This window comes from Pipistrellus hanaki (assembly GCF_964339955.1).
Source record: "Pipistrellus hanaki genome assembly, chromosome: 4".
Taxonomy (NCBI): domain Eukaryota; kingdom Metazoa; phylum Chordata; class Mammalia; order Chiroptera; family Vespertilionidae; genus Pipistrellus; species Pipistrellus hanaki.
In genome coordinates, this window is record NC_140506.1 from 5,735,695 (window position 1) to 5,751,017 (window position 15,323).

Below are 15,323 nucleotides of genomic sequence, written 5' to 3' on the forward strand. Positions count from 1 at the left end.
CATGTTAAAATTTTTCCCAAAAGACTAAAAATGCCAAATGCCAGTACTTCAAAGATAAATGTAAAAAACAAAACAAAACACAGGATTACCTCACAGACGGCCTTCTGGAACTGTAACGCTTTACAGTTTTCAGGATTAGGAATATCAGGGTAGAAGGTTTCTTTTATCCTTTAAATAAAGAATAATTAAGTACATTTAATAATTATAAGGTTAGCAATTAGACAACCAATACATCATGAGTATTACTCTGACATTTCACAAGAACAGTGCGAAGGACATGAGATAAAAATGTGGGATCAGCCCTGGCTGGTTTGGCTCAGTGGATAGAGCGTAGGCCTGTGGACTGGAGGGTCCTGGGTTCGATTCGGGTCAAGAGAACATTCCTGGGTTGTGGGCACAGGAGGCACCCAGCCGATCAATGGTTCTCTTTCATCAATGATGTTTCTCTCTCTCTCTCTCCCTCTCCCTTCCTCTCTGAAATCAATAAAAAATACATTTTTTAAAAAGTGGGATCACTTTTAGTGTGATCACTAGAACTTCCCATACGACGCACTAAGAGGCTCCACGTTTAATACATAAACACCCACTTCTATTTCCAGAACCACAATCGCTCATGTCTCTGATGAAGACGGAAGGCACAGAATTAAAACGGGGCTGTGCCCGCAGGCTAGAAGCAAAGCGCAGGCCTTGCTCACGTGACCCAGCTGCCGACCTGCATCAGCAGCCTCTCGCGCTCCTACGCGTTCGGCCTGCAAAACGGAGAGCGAGGAGGCTCTGGACTTGGAGAGAGAGAGGCTGTTTGTCTTGAGCAAAAACTAAACCCAGACCAAAGAAAGACACAGTGCCATGCCCCCTGACAGCCACTCACAGGAGCTTTATTTATCCTTCAACATTCCTGCAGGAAAAACTGTGAACGCAAATCTGAAATGCTCTAGCGTCAAAGTCAAACTCTTTCCTTGCTTCAGCTTTTTTTTTTTTAAGCGTGCAAAGATTTCTTTTGAGTAAAATACTATTCCTTTAAGTTATTAGGAAATACGGCAGGGGAAACATTGGTACTTTTCCTTTATTAATCTTTAAACCTTTAAATAATATGCCAAACGCTTGCCCAACCTTGGATCCAACATTAACCCTGACTAAAACAAGTTATTTCTTTTTACTAACTAGCTTCAACCGAAAAAAAACGTACTTATTTGTTAAACATAAACTAAGCAGAAGAGCAAAAGCAAACGCAGGTACCATTACCATTCTCGCTTCCGGTAACAGAGGACGCTGGTCACCAGCCCGACCAGGACCGCCACGGCCACGGGGATGAGGATGGCGATGATTAACCCCACGGCTGGAAAGAGAATGTTGCCCATGTGAGAAGCCCCACTTGCGGGATGGAGTACAGGATACATTCACATCAGAACACAGGTAAGTGGGTAGCGGAGAAGAAAAAAGTCCCGCCTGCTCCAGGAACACTGGAGCTGTTCAAGTATAACCTTCGGGTGCGTCAACAGTCCCTACCCTCCCACTTCAGCGCTTCCGAGCAGGGTTTCTCAATCCGGCCCTACTGGCACTGTGGGCCCGTATCCTTCACTGTGTGTGTGTGTGTGTGTGTGTGTGTGTGTGTGTGCATGCAGAAGTTTAGCAGCAACTTTAGAGTCCTCACCCCTAGCTCTCCGAAGCGCCAGCAGACACTGCCGGCTGCCCCCGAGGAGGCACAATGCCCCCAGCTGAGAACCACAGCTCGCAGTCATGTACACGTAAGCGAGTGTGTGATCTCCAAAGAAACTCAAGAGAATAAATGCAAAGTCCTCTCAGGGCCCTTTCCCCCTGCCGTGTACTCGCTGGAAAAATGCAATCAGACGGGGCCCTTAGGAAAGGGACCACCTAAACGCAGGTCGCTGGAGACACCGTGCCCCGGAGTGTGGGAAGCAGCTCCGCGGCCCCTGAAACTCACAGTTCTCCTTGGTCACCACGAACATGCCCTTCTCGGGGCCCAGGCCGCCGCTGGTGTAGGCCCGCAGGACCAGGTGGTAGCTGGTCTTGCCCTGGAGGTCGGCGATGCGCAGTGTCTTCTGGGAGAGGTCAGTGATGTTCTTCACTTTCACGTCGGAGCGACCTGTTTTTAAGGTGAAGAGGACCAGATCATCTCTGTGCATTTTAAACATGTGGTCACCGTGGCTGTCACACCCGCGTCCCTGGGAGGGGGGGTCCAGAGGCTGCCCATCTGCAGGCCCGGGACCGGGGAGCCGGCCAGAGCCACGGCCACGCTCCGTCTCTGCCGCGGAGCAGCCACGTGAGCTGGACCTTTTATTTAAAGCCCTGGACCTGAGCGTCTCCAGCCAGGAAAGAGTATCGGGCCTTGAGGGCGAGGCCGTGGGAAGTTCTCACACGTTGCCCCCGGCGTCCAGCCCAGATCCATCCTGACATTCGCTCTGATGCTGGTCCCTCCGGATGAATCCAGTGGTCTCTCAGTGATGCTGACTGCCCCCTGGATCCCACCACTCCCTCCCAACAGCCCCCTAATGTCCAAATTCTCTTTCCTGGCGCACACCCACCCCTCTAGTTCTCTTGGTCTCTGTGGATTTATGCGTTGTTGTTGTGTGTTTTTCCTGACTCACTCTAATTTTACTGACCAATCCACCAGGTCGCACTGGGAGTCTAGTGGCTAGAATCTTAACTGGCTCCAGTGAAAAACGTCTGAGCATCTGAGGACAGTTACAGCAGACTCTGATGTCCGTGGAACTTGGTAATGAGGGGTTCCCTCCCTCACAGGCCACTCGGAAGGCTCAGGAAATGCAGGCTTGGCGACTGGGAGGCACAGTTAACGCAGCTGCTCTGGGGGAGGGACTCGTCAGTGTCTCCACGCGGACGCCCTTCTCTACCTGTGAGACCAACACCGAGTAACCAGAGTGGCTTCTTTCCAGGGAGAGGTCGCCAGGGAAATGAACGCCCTCCGACTGACAGATGACACGCTTGGGCAATGCGGCTGCGGATAAGGAGCATCTGGCTCCCACAGAAACGCAATGTAGGGAAAAGCCAGAAGCCTCCATCCGAATATCTGTAGCTGCAAATCTGGGAGCTCTGAGTTCTCTGAACTCTTAGGGCACGCACTTACAGGTGTCAGGGGTTGGCTGTATTTTTAAGATCTAACGCAGTGGTTGGCAAACTCATTAGCCAGCAGAGCCAAAGATCCACGGCACAACGATTGAAATTTCTTTTAAGAGCTAAGTTTTTAAACTCAAACTTCTTCTAACGTCACTTCTTCAAAATAAACTCGCCCAGTCCTTGGTATTTTGTGAAAGAGTCATACTCAAGGGGCCAAAGAGCCACATGTGGATCGAGAGCCGCAGTCTGCCGACCAAGGATCTAATGGGTACACTCGTCCCCAGTGGAGGCAATGAAGTTTCTCATTTCTTTGTGGCCGTGGCTGTGAGGACGCTTTTGTCAGAAAACAAAGGAGGCTCCGAAGCTATTCGTTGGGTTCCTGAGTCTTCCTCCTCCATTATTATAAGTTCAGGAAGACTATTTGTGTGTGTGTGTGTGTGTGTGTGTGTGTGTGTGTGTGTGTTTAAGTATCCTTCATAAGATGCTATGGTATGGGTCAAGCCAGACTAGTAAGAGATGGGTCTTAGATTCCAAGGCTTCTGAATAAATACCTTGAATAATTTCTGTAAGACTGCACACTTCATTTATCACATACCTCCGCCCTTAAAATCCTCCTATTCATAACATGACCGCATTTTCACTTCCCGTTTTCCGGAGTTTTGGAAGCCAGCATGAAAGCAGGGAGCAGCACTTCCTTCCTCCTCCATTTGTGGTGAACGAAGAGCTTCTGGGAAGCACCGCTGCCACCTGGGTGACTCACTTACCTGATTCCAGCCCTCGCATCTTCGAGGTGTCTCTCTCTCCCTTTTCGAAGTAGAACACGTAGCCTCTCAGGAAGCCTCTGAGCTCCTCCATGGGTATGTCTTCCCACTTCACGAGGATGGAGTCTGCGGACGTGTCCTCCACGGTGAAATTCGGTGCAACGGTTGGAGCTGGAAAAGGGAAACGGTCAACAGCTGAGGGAGAGTTCACCGACGCAGAGTAAGACATTAACGGTTAATGAGTTTCTAGCCTCCCAAAGAGCTAAGCTAGCCCTAGCCGGTTTGGCTCAGTGGATAGAGCGTCGGCCTGTGGACCGAGGGTCCCGGGTTCGATTCCCATCAAGGGCACACGCCTGGTTGTGGGCTCAATCCCCAGTAAGGGGCGTGCAGGAGGCAGCCGATCACTGGTTCTCTCTCACCACTGATGTTTCTCTCTCCCTCTCTCCTCCTCTCTGAAATCAATAAAAATATATTTCTTAAAAAAGAGCTACACTTCAAATGCAAAGCTTAACTCCTATGTAATCACAGACGTACAGATATTACTACACACACTTTGGCTGTGAAGCTAGCAACCAAACATGCAAAGGCAGAACTTGCTATGTAGGGCAGCGACCTACACAAAATCTCTAAGTGGCTACTCAAATGGATTCCGTTTGCATTTCCCCCTCTTTATTGATGGTCTGGCAAAGTTAACAGCTGTTCAAATTTGTGTGAACTACCAATGAAGTATTTTTGAAGTAAGATTATTTTTCAATGACAATAAATTTGTGAAATACAAACATTAAATGAAGTAAGAATAAGTAGCCGTAAATAATTTTAAATGTGTCACACACATCATTTTTCCCTTCCTGAACTCAACATCCCCATTGAATCTACGTTTAGAATCCAACTGCTGCCAATTCCCGTGACCTTGACCTCTAGGAAAGCGTCCCCACGTAACTCACCCAGTTCCTCCACGTATCCGACCACGGAGCGCAGCAGCTGGTAGCCGCGGTCCCGGCAGCCGTACAGGAAGAAGTGGTACCGCACGCCGGGGCGGAACTGATCTGCAGGAGGACACAGCGGCTGTGAGTGTCTGTGTTACTCACCAGCCTACAGCAGCTCCCTCTGAGACGCCCAAAGCACGTTTACAAAAGTTATACGTCCCTATTTTCAAAACGGGAAATGTTCAGAGTGGAAACGACAAGACAAAACAAATCCACGTTTACTGTAATGAACACTCCAGCCTTATAGCACATCCCCTTGAAGAGGGGAAAAACGGTGACCAAGGCTTTGATTTTGTTCCTTAAAACCAGGCAACGGCAGGCTGAATCCGCGTTGGGTGACCTTGGGCCAGTGGCCTAACTTCTCTCCACCCAGGAGGGCCTGGGCTCCTCTGCCTCGTGGCTGGAAGGTGCTCTTCACCCCACGGGCATCAGCTTCAACTTTCCGTCCAGATACAGCATCTAAGGCGGTGCCTCTCCATATTAATCACCGCCTCCCAATCCCTCCCGAGAACCCTCCAGGCCCAGGGAGGACGATGGAGGGGAGCGCGCCTCAGAGCTGCCTGTGGGAGAAATGCAAGGGGAGGCCAAGGAAAGGGGTAGGTGCAGTCAGCACGCTGGGAGGTGCAAGAAGGTGCGGGGAGAAAGGATAATAATTGCCCTGGCCAATTCTGCACCGGAAGCAGCTTGGCTGCCTTCCAGGCAGACCCGGAACATGACCAGACCCCACACGTGGTCCTCTAACAAAGGAGTCTCATCCCCACCATCTGACAGGGACAGAGGGAACGAGGGGGAAGAGCCAGCACAGCCTGGCTCTCGAACCACACGAGCAGGGAGGGCCAGCCCTGGGGGAAGAACGGCTCAGGCCCGGAGGGCAGTGACACAGCACTGGTCAGCTGCTCGGAAGGACAGTGCGGGTGGAATGAGGGCACTCATTCCCAAGGGCAAGGCTGGCACAGCCTGCAGGTTCCCAAGTGCCCCCGGGGCTAATCCAGGCCGCAGGGCCTCAATGGCAGCTCACCATGGGCTGGGGCCGTTAGCCATCAGGGAACTGACCCCACCCACTGTGCCCGCTGCCACGCCCAGTGCCCTTGATGGACGCCAGGCAAAGTGGTCATGTGGGTGCAGGGCCTTGGTGCTCAGCATCTCCCTGACCCTGGTACCAGGGCCCTGGGCAAACCCAGGCAGTAACATTGCATGCGGCCCCACTCCTCATACGGTAGTTCTGTAGCCTCCTCTGTGAGCATCTCCCACATTGTAAACCTTCCACACACGCTTCAAGGCTGCTTCATACAAGTGCCAGGACTGGCTCCTTCCCCTACTCGCTGTGTTCAACGCTGACGACGATCGATAGCGCCGTGGTGAGCATGCTCAGCTGTGCATCTGAGCTTCTCTGTCTCTTAGAATAAACTCCTAGACACGTAATTCCTAGATCGAGGGATCTGGAACCTCTAACACACACATGACCCAGAGCACCTTCCGGAAAAGCTGACCGGCCCACGCCTGCCCAGCGGGGAGGGAGTCCGGTCCCTGCACCGCCCCAGCCGCCCCTCAGGCTGACCCGGCCCCTGGGGACCCCTCGGAGCACGCACCCGACTGGATGAGGGCCTCGGTGCTGAGGGCGGGGACCTTCTTCCAGTCCATGAGGCAGGGCTGCGGCTGGGACGCGTTGCACCACTTGACGACGTAGTCGCAGGTCATGTTGGGGTCGTAGCTCCACGTGAGGAGGACCCCGTTGCCCGTTCCGATGGTCTGCTCTACTCTGAGGTCATCTTCAACGAGAAAGGAGGGCGTTTTGCTGGCGTTACGGATAAGGATGTAAGGCAGACCTCAGGAAGACGGGCACAAGCTAGAAGACCCACGCCATTGCAGGGAGCTGCTAGCCTAGAGCTCCAGCTTGGTGAGCCTGCAGTGCGTGTGCGAGTGGGCTCTGCTAGTTCTGCTGCGACTATGGCGATCACCTGTGCATGCAGGTGAACTCAGCAGCTGAAACGGAGGGATGAAAAGGCAGTAGGACCAGGTGGCGAGGTCACAAAGATGGAGGGCCAGGGCCGGGAAGGCTGGGGCAGAGAGAATGGTGAGGGCACTGGAGGGGACGGCAGGCCGGACGGGGCAGGGCGTGAGTGGACTGTCTAGGCTGTGCCCTCTTCTTGTCACCCCTGTGGGTGTGAGCTCCGTGGCAGCGGGAGCCGAGCCTGTCATCGCAGCCCGGGCAGAGCACACAGAGCCAGAGAGGGAGCGCGGCAGCAGGAGGCAGGTGGGCCGCACCAGCCTGTCCCTACGTTCCTGGAAGCTTCCCCCTCCCCCCATGTGAACTGCAGGGTTCTCGGCAGGGAGAGGAGGCATCTGCTGCAATAGTTTGGGATGAACAGCTGTGGGGTGGGATGGGATGGGGTGGATGGGATGGAAAGGATGGGGTGGGATGGGATGGATGGGATGGGGTGGGGTGGGATGGATGGGATGGGATGGGGTGGGGTGGGATGGATGGGGTGGGGTGGGGTGGGGTGGGATGGGGTGGGGTGGGGTGGGGTGGGGTGGATGGGATGGGATGGGATGGCCGGTGTGGGCACAAAGGAGCAGAAACGTAAACAGGGCCCGTGGAAGATGGAAGGGTGAGGTGCAGAGGCTGGTGGGAAGGGGGCCTGATGAGGCTGTGTCGGACCTGGGCCTGGTGATAAGGGAGGCCCAAGGTGGGGGGGTGAGAAACCAGTGTGGGTTAGGACAGCCTGGCCAAGAGGGGAGGGACATTTTGTCCACAGTAACAGGAGGAAGAAGTACAGTCGGCCTCTGTGTCTGCGGGTTTTGCATCTGCCGATTCAATCAAGGGTGAAGGCAGTACTTTCCTTTTTTTTTGAAGTTTGGAAAACATATTTACTTTCCCACATCACCAATCACTGATATGAGTAGCTTAATCTTTTATCTCCTCGGGACAAAATAGCACTAGTGAGTATCCACCACAGCCTGCGGAGAATTTCGATTTTAGGTCACAACGCTAAGAGCTCCTGGTCTTAGTCCCAAAGCTCTCTCTGAAAGGACCCATGAAGACAGTCATCTCCACCAGCGGCGGGGAATCAGAGGATGCGGGCCACCTGTACGCACTGTTCCAGCCACTCCCTATGAGAATCCTGCGCACCCGTGGGTTTGGGTTTCCTGGGACCAATCCCCACATTTTCTATATGAGGGATGGCTGCAATTTCTATAACTGACGTGTGCTTAAGGGTTGAGTAAAAAGCCAAAGATTTTTTTTATCACAATTTTCATTCATGAAGCAACCACTACAGAACACAGACAACAGTTCGGCCTAGAATAGAGAGGATTTTGGGCCGTAACAGTGTCGGCTCAATGAGAGTAAAGGCCCGCAATGTCAGCCTGTGCTGCCCGCAGGCCTGCCGCGTGGGGACCCTCAGGGACAAAGGCTGCTTCTGGGGGTCAGGAGCCAGAGCAGAGGGCCAGCTGCTGCGAGACACACTTTCTCCCTCCCTCCCTCCCCCCTCCCTCCCTCCTTCCCTCCCTCTCGCTCTCTCTCTGGGGCACAGGCAGGTGAGGACAGCCAGGTGTGCACCGACACTGGCACTGGTGGATATTTTGTGTTTCTGAAACGTGCTTTGCTCCCCTCTCCCTCCTCCTGATTCCCTGGCGATCCACTCTAACACAGAACCCAGTTCGGTAACAAGTGATAAGACTGCCTGCAGCCAGAATGGAAAAGATACTTAGAGGGCCCTGCCTGGACCAGTGTGTCTTCCTTTAGGAGTGGGTGGTCAGAGAAAGAGCCCCATGTTGGGGCTGAACAGCGGGGGGTGGGGTAACCCAGAAGAGGGGCTGATCCCAAGCAGAGGTGACATGGTATGAGAACTCCCCACTCAGGAACCGTCGAGGTGTCGGAGAAGGAATGGCCCACTCTCTGCTAACCCATAAAACTTAAAGGCAGGCATTAAGCAATTTAAAAATCACACCAACTCTTCTTAGTAAGTTTATACTGAAGGTCTGATTTAGACTCTAAGAAGAACTTATCAATAAGGGATTTCTATTAAAAGAATGTCTTATCAACAAAGCTGCCATTTAAAAACTGAATGTCTTTTGCTTGGCTGGTGTTGCTCAGTGGTTGAGCTCTGGCCCATGCACCAAGAAGGTTCGACTCCCAGCCGCGGCACATGCCCAGGTTTCAGGCACAGTCCCCCGTCGAGGGTGAGCAGGAGGCAGCCGACTGATGTTTCTCATTGATGGTTCCATCTCTCCCTCTCCCCTCCTCTCTCTCTCTCTGAAAACAATAAAAACGTATTTACACTGATTATCTTTTCCTGCCTGGCAGGAAACAGCCTAGCTGACATAAGAATCAACTCCCCATGGTGCTGGGGAGGTAGATAACAACGGTATCTGAATAAACTGTTACAGTGTTCTTCCTAAGAATAACACCCACGGCTGTCACCCTCCAACACGATGCGTTAGAGTCACAGGCACCGGGGTTCTCTGTCTGTCCGCAGAGCATCCAGGTGAGACTCACGACAGGGGTCTCAGTGGGCAGTATTCCCGTCTGTTCCTCCTTGTATACCAGTGGCAGGACGAGAGCAAGCCACCTCTTCCAAAAACTCCACCCCACGCCCCCTCCGCACTCACCGTTGGGAATCTCCATGCTGGCTATCCTGGAAGGCGGCGAGGAGCCCACGGAGTTTTTGGCCACCACACTGATGATGTAGTCATGCTTGTCCAGCTGGATTTCTGCCTTGTACTGAGGGTCAGGGATCTCAGACAGGGACTGTGTTTTCTCCTCTGATGAATAGAATACGTTATAGAAGAGTATTTTCCCGTTGGCTTCATTCATGGGTAAGGGCTATGAAAAAAAACAGAAAGTAATTATGACAATGCCCTGCAAAACTGACCGTCGAGCCCAACCTGAACACTACACTCTCACGGCGAGATAACGTGAGAAAAGAGGATGCTGTCACAAATGGTATAAAATCCCCGAAGGCCTGGGCAAACCAGGAAGGTGAGACTGAAGGAGAATGATGAGTACTGTGAGCAGTACGAGCACACAAAACTGTAAGAACTGAGTACACAAAAAACAATATTTAGCCCAGCCAGGGGTTGAGTGTGGACCTATGAAGCAGCAGGTCAATTCCTGGTCTGGACACATGTCAGGGCTGCGGGCTCAACCCCCAGTGGGGGGCATGCAGGAGGCAGCCGATCGATGATTCTCATCACTGATGTTTCCCTCTCCTTCTCCCTTCCTCTCTGAAATCAGTAAAAATACTGGAGGCCCAATGCAAGAAAGGGTCTTCCTTCCCCTGGCTGCCTGCACTGCCTTCGCTCTGGCCAAAGCCGCCTTTCCGCCTTCCCACACTGCACAGAGGCTGGGAGCAGCTGGAGTGGTGCAGACTGCTCCCACAGCTCAGTGCCTGCATATGCAAATTAACCTATCTTTGTTGGGTTAATTTGCACACTCACTCCTGATTGGCTGGTGGGTGTTGCGAAGGTACGGCCAATTTGCATCTTTCTTTTATTAGTGTAGATATTTAAAAAAACAAAACAAACAAAAAAAAACTATTTGACCTCACATTTCTCAGAAGCCAACCACAAAGTTCCAAGAAGCACTGCTCTATATAAAAGCAAAACATTAACAAGTATGGCATCATAGCTTTTTACCACATGCACTGTTTTCTCATTTTAAGAGGGGTACATGCTATATACGCTGCCACCTCCCCGGGTCCCACCCCACCCCTTCCCACCTGCATACCTCACCAGGGATTCCACTTATATGGGGTTGGGCAGCGGAGTTTAATTCCTGTACTGTTCTTTATTAACTACTGTGTTATTTTTCTGCCCCCTGCCCCCCACCTCCCGCCCCGCATGCCACAAGGCTGTCTCCAGCTCCCATCTCTCATTGAGCTCAGAGGCTTACTTCAAACCACCCCCCACTGGGCTCGCCTTGGACATCCCAGTGACACATGTTTACAAACCTCAACATGTCCCAAACAACGTAATGTCTACCCAAATATGGCAGAACAATTAACCTCGTGGCTGCAGTTAGTCTGAATCACTTCAACACTGTTAATCCTCGGTTAAACAGTCATCTGGTTTGAACAATATCCGAACTTCCCCCACATGGGAGGAACTGGGGCAATCATACCATTCCTGTGAGGCCTGACAGGCCGCCTCGGTGGCTAAGGGGATGCGAGTCCCATCCAGGCGACCGCCGAGCAATGGCACTTCTACGCTCAGGCCTCACCCCTCAAAGCCACAGTGATGTCAGAGTTTTGCAAAAATAATCTTTTTCCTTTCCATAGGGAACAAAATTCACTACTGAAAGGAATCCAATTATGAAACCTGATGTAGAAAACAACTGTGTTTTTTATGTTCATAAATCAGATAAAAACTATAGCAACAGAAATGTTCATTCCACCAGAAGGGAAAAAACACTAAAATATAATGCAATTCGTATTTTATCTAAAATTTTACAAAACTAATTTTACGAAACTAGCCATTACTATGATTTATTTAAGGGAAACAAATTACATATAACATCTATTTTAAATGTTGATTTCCTACTCGCCAAAGAAAAGAAGAGGCAACACTAATAGTTAGGGCTCTACCTCGTTGCGTCTGGCTTTGTTTCTGACTAAGGTGAGAGGGACTGGACCCATGAAACCCGCAGGCCTTTTGCTGGCCTCGAAAAGTCACAGCACAGAACGCTGCGATCTGAGACCCTCACTGAAGCAGCGGGGTGCAGCAGCGAGGAGGAGTCGGGGGGCCAGGAGCCCGGGCACGTTCTCAGCAGATCTGCAGGTCTGAGGAACCCTGGCTCCCGATGCCCCAGGACCCTGTAAGTCAGGCGGTTAACCATAACCAAGTCACATAAACATTCCGGGAAGCATGAGACAGTTACCTTCCAATATATTATTAAATTCTTCCCGTCGGAGCGCCACTCCCTCCAAGTGTCCGGTCCCTTGGAAGGAACTAGGAAAGAGACGGAAAAGTTAGTACGTGAGGATCTACTCCATCAGTCGATGTCCATGACTGAGATGGTGGTGCTTGCAATTTGTTTCTAGGCTTCTGGAATTCTCAACAAGAGAGAAGCCAGTTGGAGAAAGAGAAATATCACACGATCTCACTCATGTATGGAATATAACGGACACCACAAACTGATGCACAAAAACAGATAAAGGGACAGAGACCATCAAACCTCAGAGGGAAGGTAGGGGAGGGTAGGGGTAAGGGGGAGAGATCAACCAAAGGACTGTGTGCATGCATATAAGCCTAACCAAGGGACACAGACAAAAGGGGGTGAGGCCATGAATGGGGGGGGGAATGGGGGCTCATGGGGGGATGAGGATAGGTATGTAATAACTTAATAAAGAAAAAAGAAAAGAATGGGGAGCACTCAGTGGCTTCCACTTAGAAAATGAAGAAGAAAACACTCTCAACGCCTGCAAAACACTGGCCCTTATCATGGCAACAGCCCCCCTCAAGGCTGTGAGTGCCCGGTAGGTCCCCCTCTGGGCCGTGGCCACACCCTGGCTTCCTGGCTGCTCCTCAGACCTGCGGAGGCCGCCTGCCCAGGCTGCCCCCTGACTTCCTCGCCCTCCCTTCCTCTGCCCGAACCCCCTTCCCCTGAGAAACCCCCCAGCTGGCTCCCTCACCCAGGGCCGCCTTGTTCCCAGGTCCTGCCCAGCCACTCTGTTTCAGATTGCAACCCCCCACCACCCCGTCTGCACTCCCCGCCCCCTTCCTAGGTTTCCTTTTTCTCTGTGGCACTCACTACCACCCGGCATACAGACACATAATAAAAACAATGATTTCAAATCCTCTAGCCTCTGCATTCCATGGGCAGAGACTGCTGGTCTACTGCTGCTCTGTCCCTGGAGACCAGAGCGATTCCTGCCACGTGGTATTTGTCATGCGATGAACGGCTTCACCTCAATGAAGCAAAATCAAAAGGCTCCTTCCCTTTCGCCTGCAACCAAGGCTCATCAACCGAAGGCAAAGCACCCGTGGGTCCGGTTCCTGCCCCTGTGGGTCCCTCCCGCACCTTATCAGGGCTGGCTTGTGTGACCAGCAGGGACGGGCAGACGTGAGGGTCTGTCCCTTCTGAGGCCAGGCCAGGAGGAGGCTGTGGATGGAGGCGGCCCTGTTCTCTCTGGGACCGCTATGTCCAGGGCAGCGAATGCCACTCTCTGAGGACACCAGCAGCCCTGTGGGGGGCACGGAGGCTCCTGCCCGCGGCCCTGGGAGAGAACCGCCTGGAAGCAGACCCTCCGGCCCCAATCAAGCCCGAGGCCACCCCCCACACGGTGCGTGGTCTCAGGAGAGATTCTCAGCTAAGCTGCTCCTAAGTCTCTGAGCGGGACACTCGCTGAGAGATAGGACGTTTGCTGCTTTAAGCACAGAGCTGTGGGTAACTGACCCCAGAGCAATGATTCTCTGGACTCATGCACAGGACTCGTTTCTGACGATCCAAGTCACTCTGACACGCACTGCAAAGCCCCTCTCCTCTCTCGGTCTTCATGGGGAGACACGGCATCCGAGGAACCACCGTCACTTTTTGTCGTCCTGTTTGTTCCACTTGGGAGGAGGAATTTTACTATCTCCTCTATCACATAATGCAAATAAAGACTGTGCTGTCTTTTGAGGAACGATTCCTGAAAACCACACCTACTTCTACTTTCTGTTTTAGAGCCGGGGTTCAGGGGTTGAGTCTTACTCTGTCTTTGGGGATTGTAGTCAGAAAACCAGTTACCTGACTGCACAGCTATTTTGCTCTAGGTCTAACGGTGGAAATGAAAGTTTGAGACCTCAGCCCCAGCCATTTCTCAGGCCTAGGCCGGAAACAAAAATTCCACCCAATTCCCTCCACTGACACTTGTTTTTGCTAAGAAAGGCAATCTGGATAGTGAAAAGGAGGAGAGTGTGTGAGAAAAGTCTCGCCACGATATCCCCATGGTTCCAAGGGTGGTCTCGTACCCATCACCTTGACACAGACGTGACTTGCAGGGAGGGTGGCCTCGTCCTCGCACACGGCACATGCCCAGCACTGCCCATGGCATCCGGAAACCTTGCAGGCCATCATTCAAAACGTCTGCATGAGGTTTTACCAGCAGGCATCAGGTAAGTATGCAATTTATCTACCCACTCTCCTGTGTTCAGTCACCATGGTGACATTTTTCTCTCGAGGCAGTTGTGGCGTGTCAGGATCCATAATAATAATAATTAACCACAGATCATTGTGTTCACTTACCGGCTTCCGTGGTTAAATATTGTTTCTCACTGCTCCATTTGCTCCACTTCCAGAAAGTTTCACTAGAACAACGGATCCGGAAAGCATACACCGTGTACGGACTTAACCTGTCCACGGCGATGAGGTAATTTGAATTGTCTACTCCTTTGATTGTGACATTCCGCTGTTAGAGAACAAACAATATGTGCACATGAAACATCATGTGTGTGTGAATACATACACACACACACACGTACACATACTTTTTAAAAATAAGAAAGCCTCCCAAATGTGTAACCAATTGACCGAACAGCCACGTGAGTTGGCCTCTCTAAGATCATCCCCTATCATATGGTAATTTGTAGATAAATGCCAAATCAGTGAAATTGAACTCTGCAATAGCAATAAACAAAAACAGAGGTGGCTTTTATCCAAACATTGAATCTAATGAATAACGGCCGGTTAAGTTACGCAGAGAGGGGCATATAAGTTCGGCAGACCGACGGCTAGTGGCTATGCAGTAAACCTCCCTGTCCTTGGGCGATCTAAGGGGACCTTGAGGGTTGCAGGTGTCGCTCAGGTGGTGTTTGCAGCTTCCTGGAAGCAGGCTTCTGCTTAGCCCCATTTTCCAATGTGGTGCTTAGCACCTCTAGTCTGCTGCTCAACACGCAGACTGTTCAACAAATGAAATTAAAAAGAAGCCATCCAAAACAAATCTGAAGATTTGCATACCCCCGGGGAGGCCTCGTGATCTCCCGGTTACTCACTCCAAAGGAGCTCTCAGAGTTCCAGAGCACAGTGCGACTGAAGACAGTGCAGAAACCATTAGCAAGTTTCCAAATGAATTTTTAAGTATGGCATCATTTATTTTGGACGTACCACCAATTACAAGATGGTGCCGTATAAAAGTCAACCTAAGTATTTAAAATGTATTAAGAAGTCATGTTTTGACTTATAATAACCAATTATAACTTGCTCCTGCAGCTGCACTTAGCGGTTTTAAAATCACATCTTCTCTCCGGTGCCAATTAGTCCATTATCTGAGGCTTGAGGTTACGGCAGAAGCCACCCGCTAATTCACAGATTTGTTGAGCACCAGCTACACGCCAGGTGCTATACTGGACCCGGAAACCATCTGAGGAGAAGTCAGACTTATGCTCCGTAGCAGCCAGTATTATAGTTGTTTCCAAGTGCCACATACAATGCTGTCATTACTCGCATCCGTAATACCGTGGTTCTTAGTAAATCTCTGTAATCGGTAATCAGAGCTTATGCATG

General features: G+C 51.4%; 1 protein-coding gene across 2 annotated transcripts in view; it reads right to left on the minus strand.

Moving 5' to 3' along the window:
* The window catches only part of LIFR (LIF receptor subunit alpha), a 64,811-nt gene that overhangs the window by 6,888 nt on the left and 42,600 nt on the right, over positions 1–15,323 (minus strand). For both annotated transcript variants that reach the window (XM_084880564.1, XM_084880563.1), the window contains exons 11-19: positions 14,067–14,229; positions 11,718–11,788; positions 9,452–9,665; positions 6,430–6,609; positions 4,799–4,900; positions 3,858–4,025; positions 1,943–2,104; positions 1,243–1,336; positions 90–168 (exon numbers count right to left, since the gene is read on the minus strand). In XM_084880564.1, the coding sequence (XP_084736690.1) occupies positions 90–168; positions 1,243–1,336; positions 1,943–2,104; positions 3,858–4,025; positions 4,799–4,900; positions 6,430–6,609; positions 9,452–9,665; positions 11,718–11,788; positions 14,067–14,229 (1,233 nt within the window). The remainder of the gene's footprint in view (positions 1–89; positions 169–1,242; positions 1,337–1,942; positions 2,105–3,857; positions 4,026–4,798; positions 4,901–6,429; positions 6,610–9,451; positions 9,666–11,717; positions 11,789–14,066; positions 14,230–15,323) is intronic.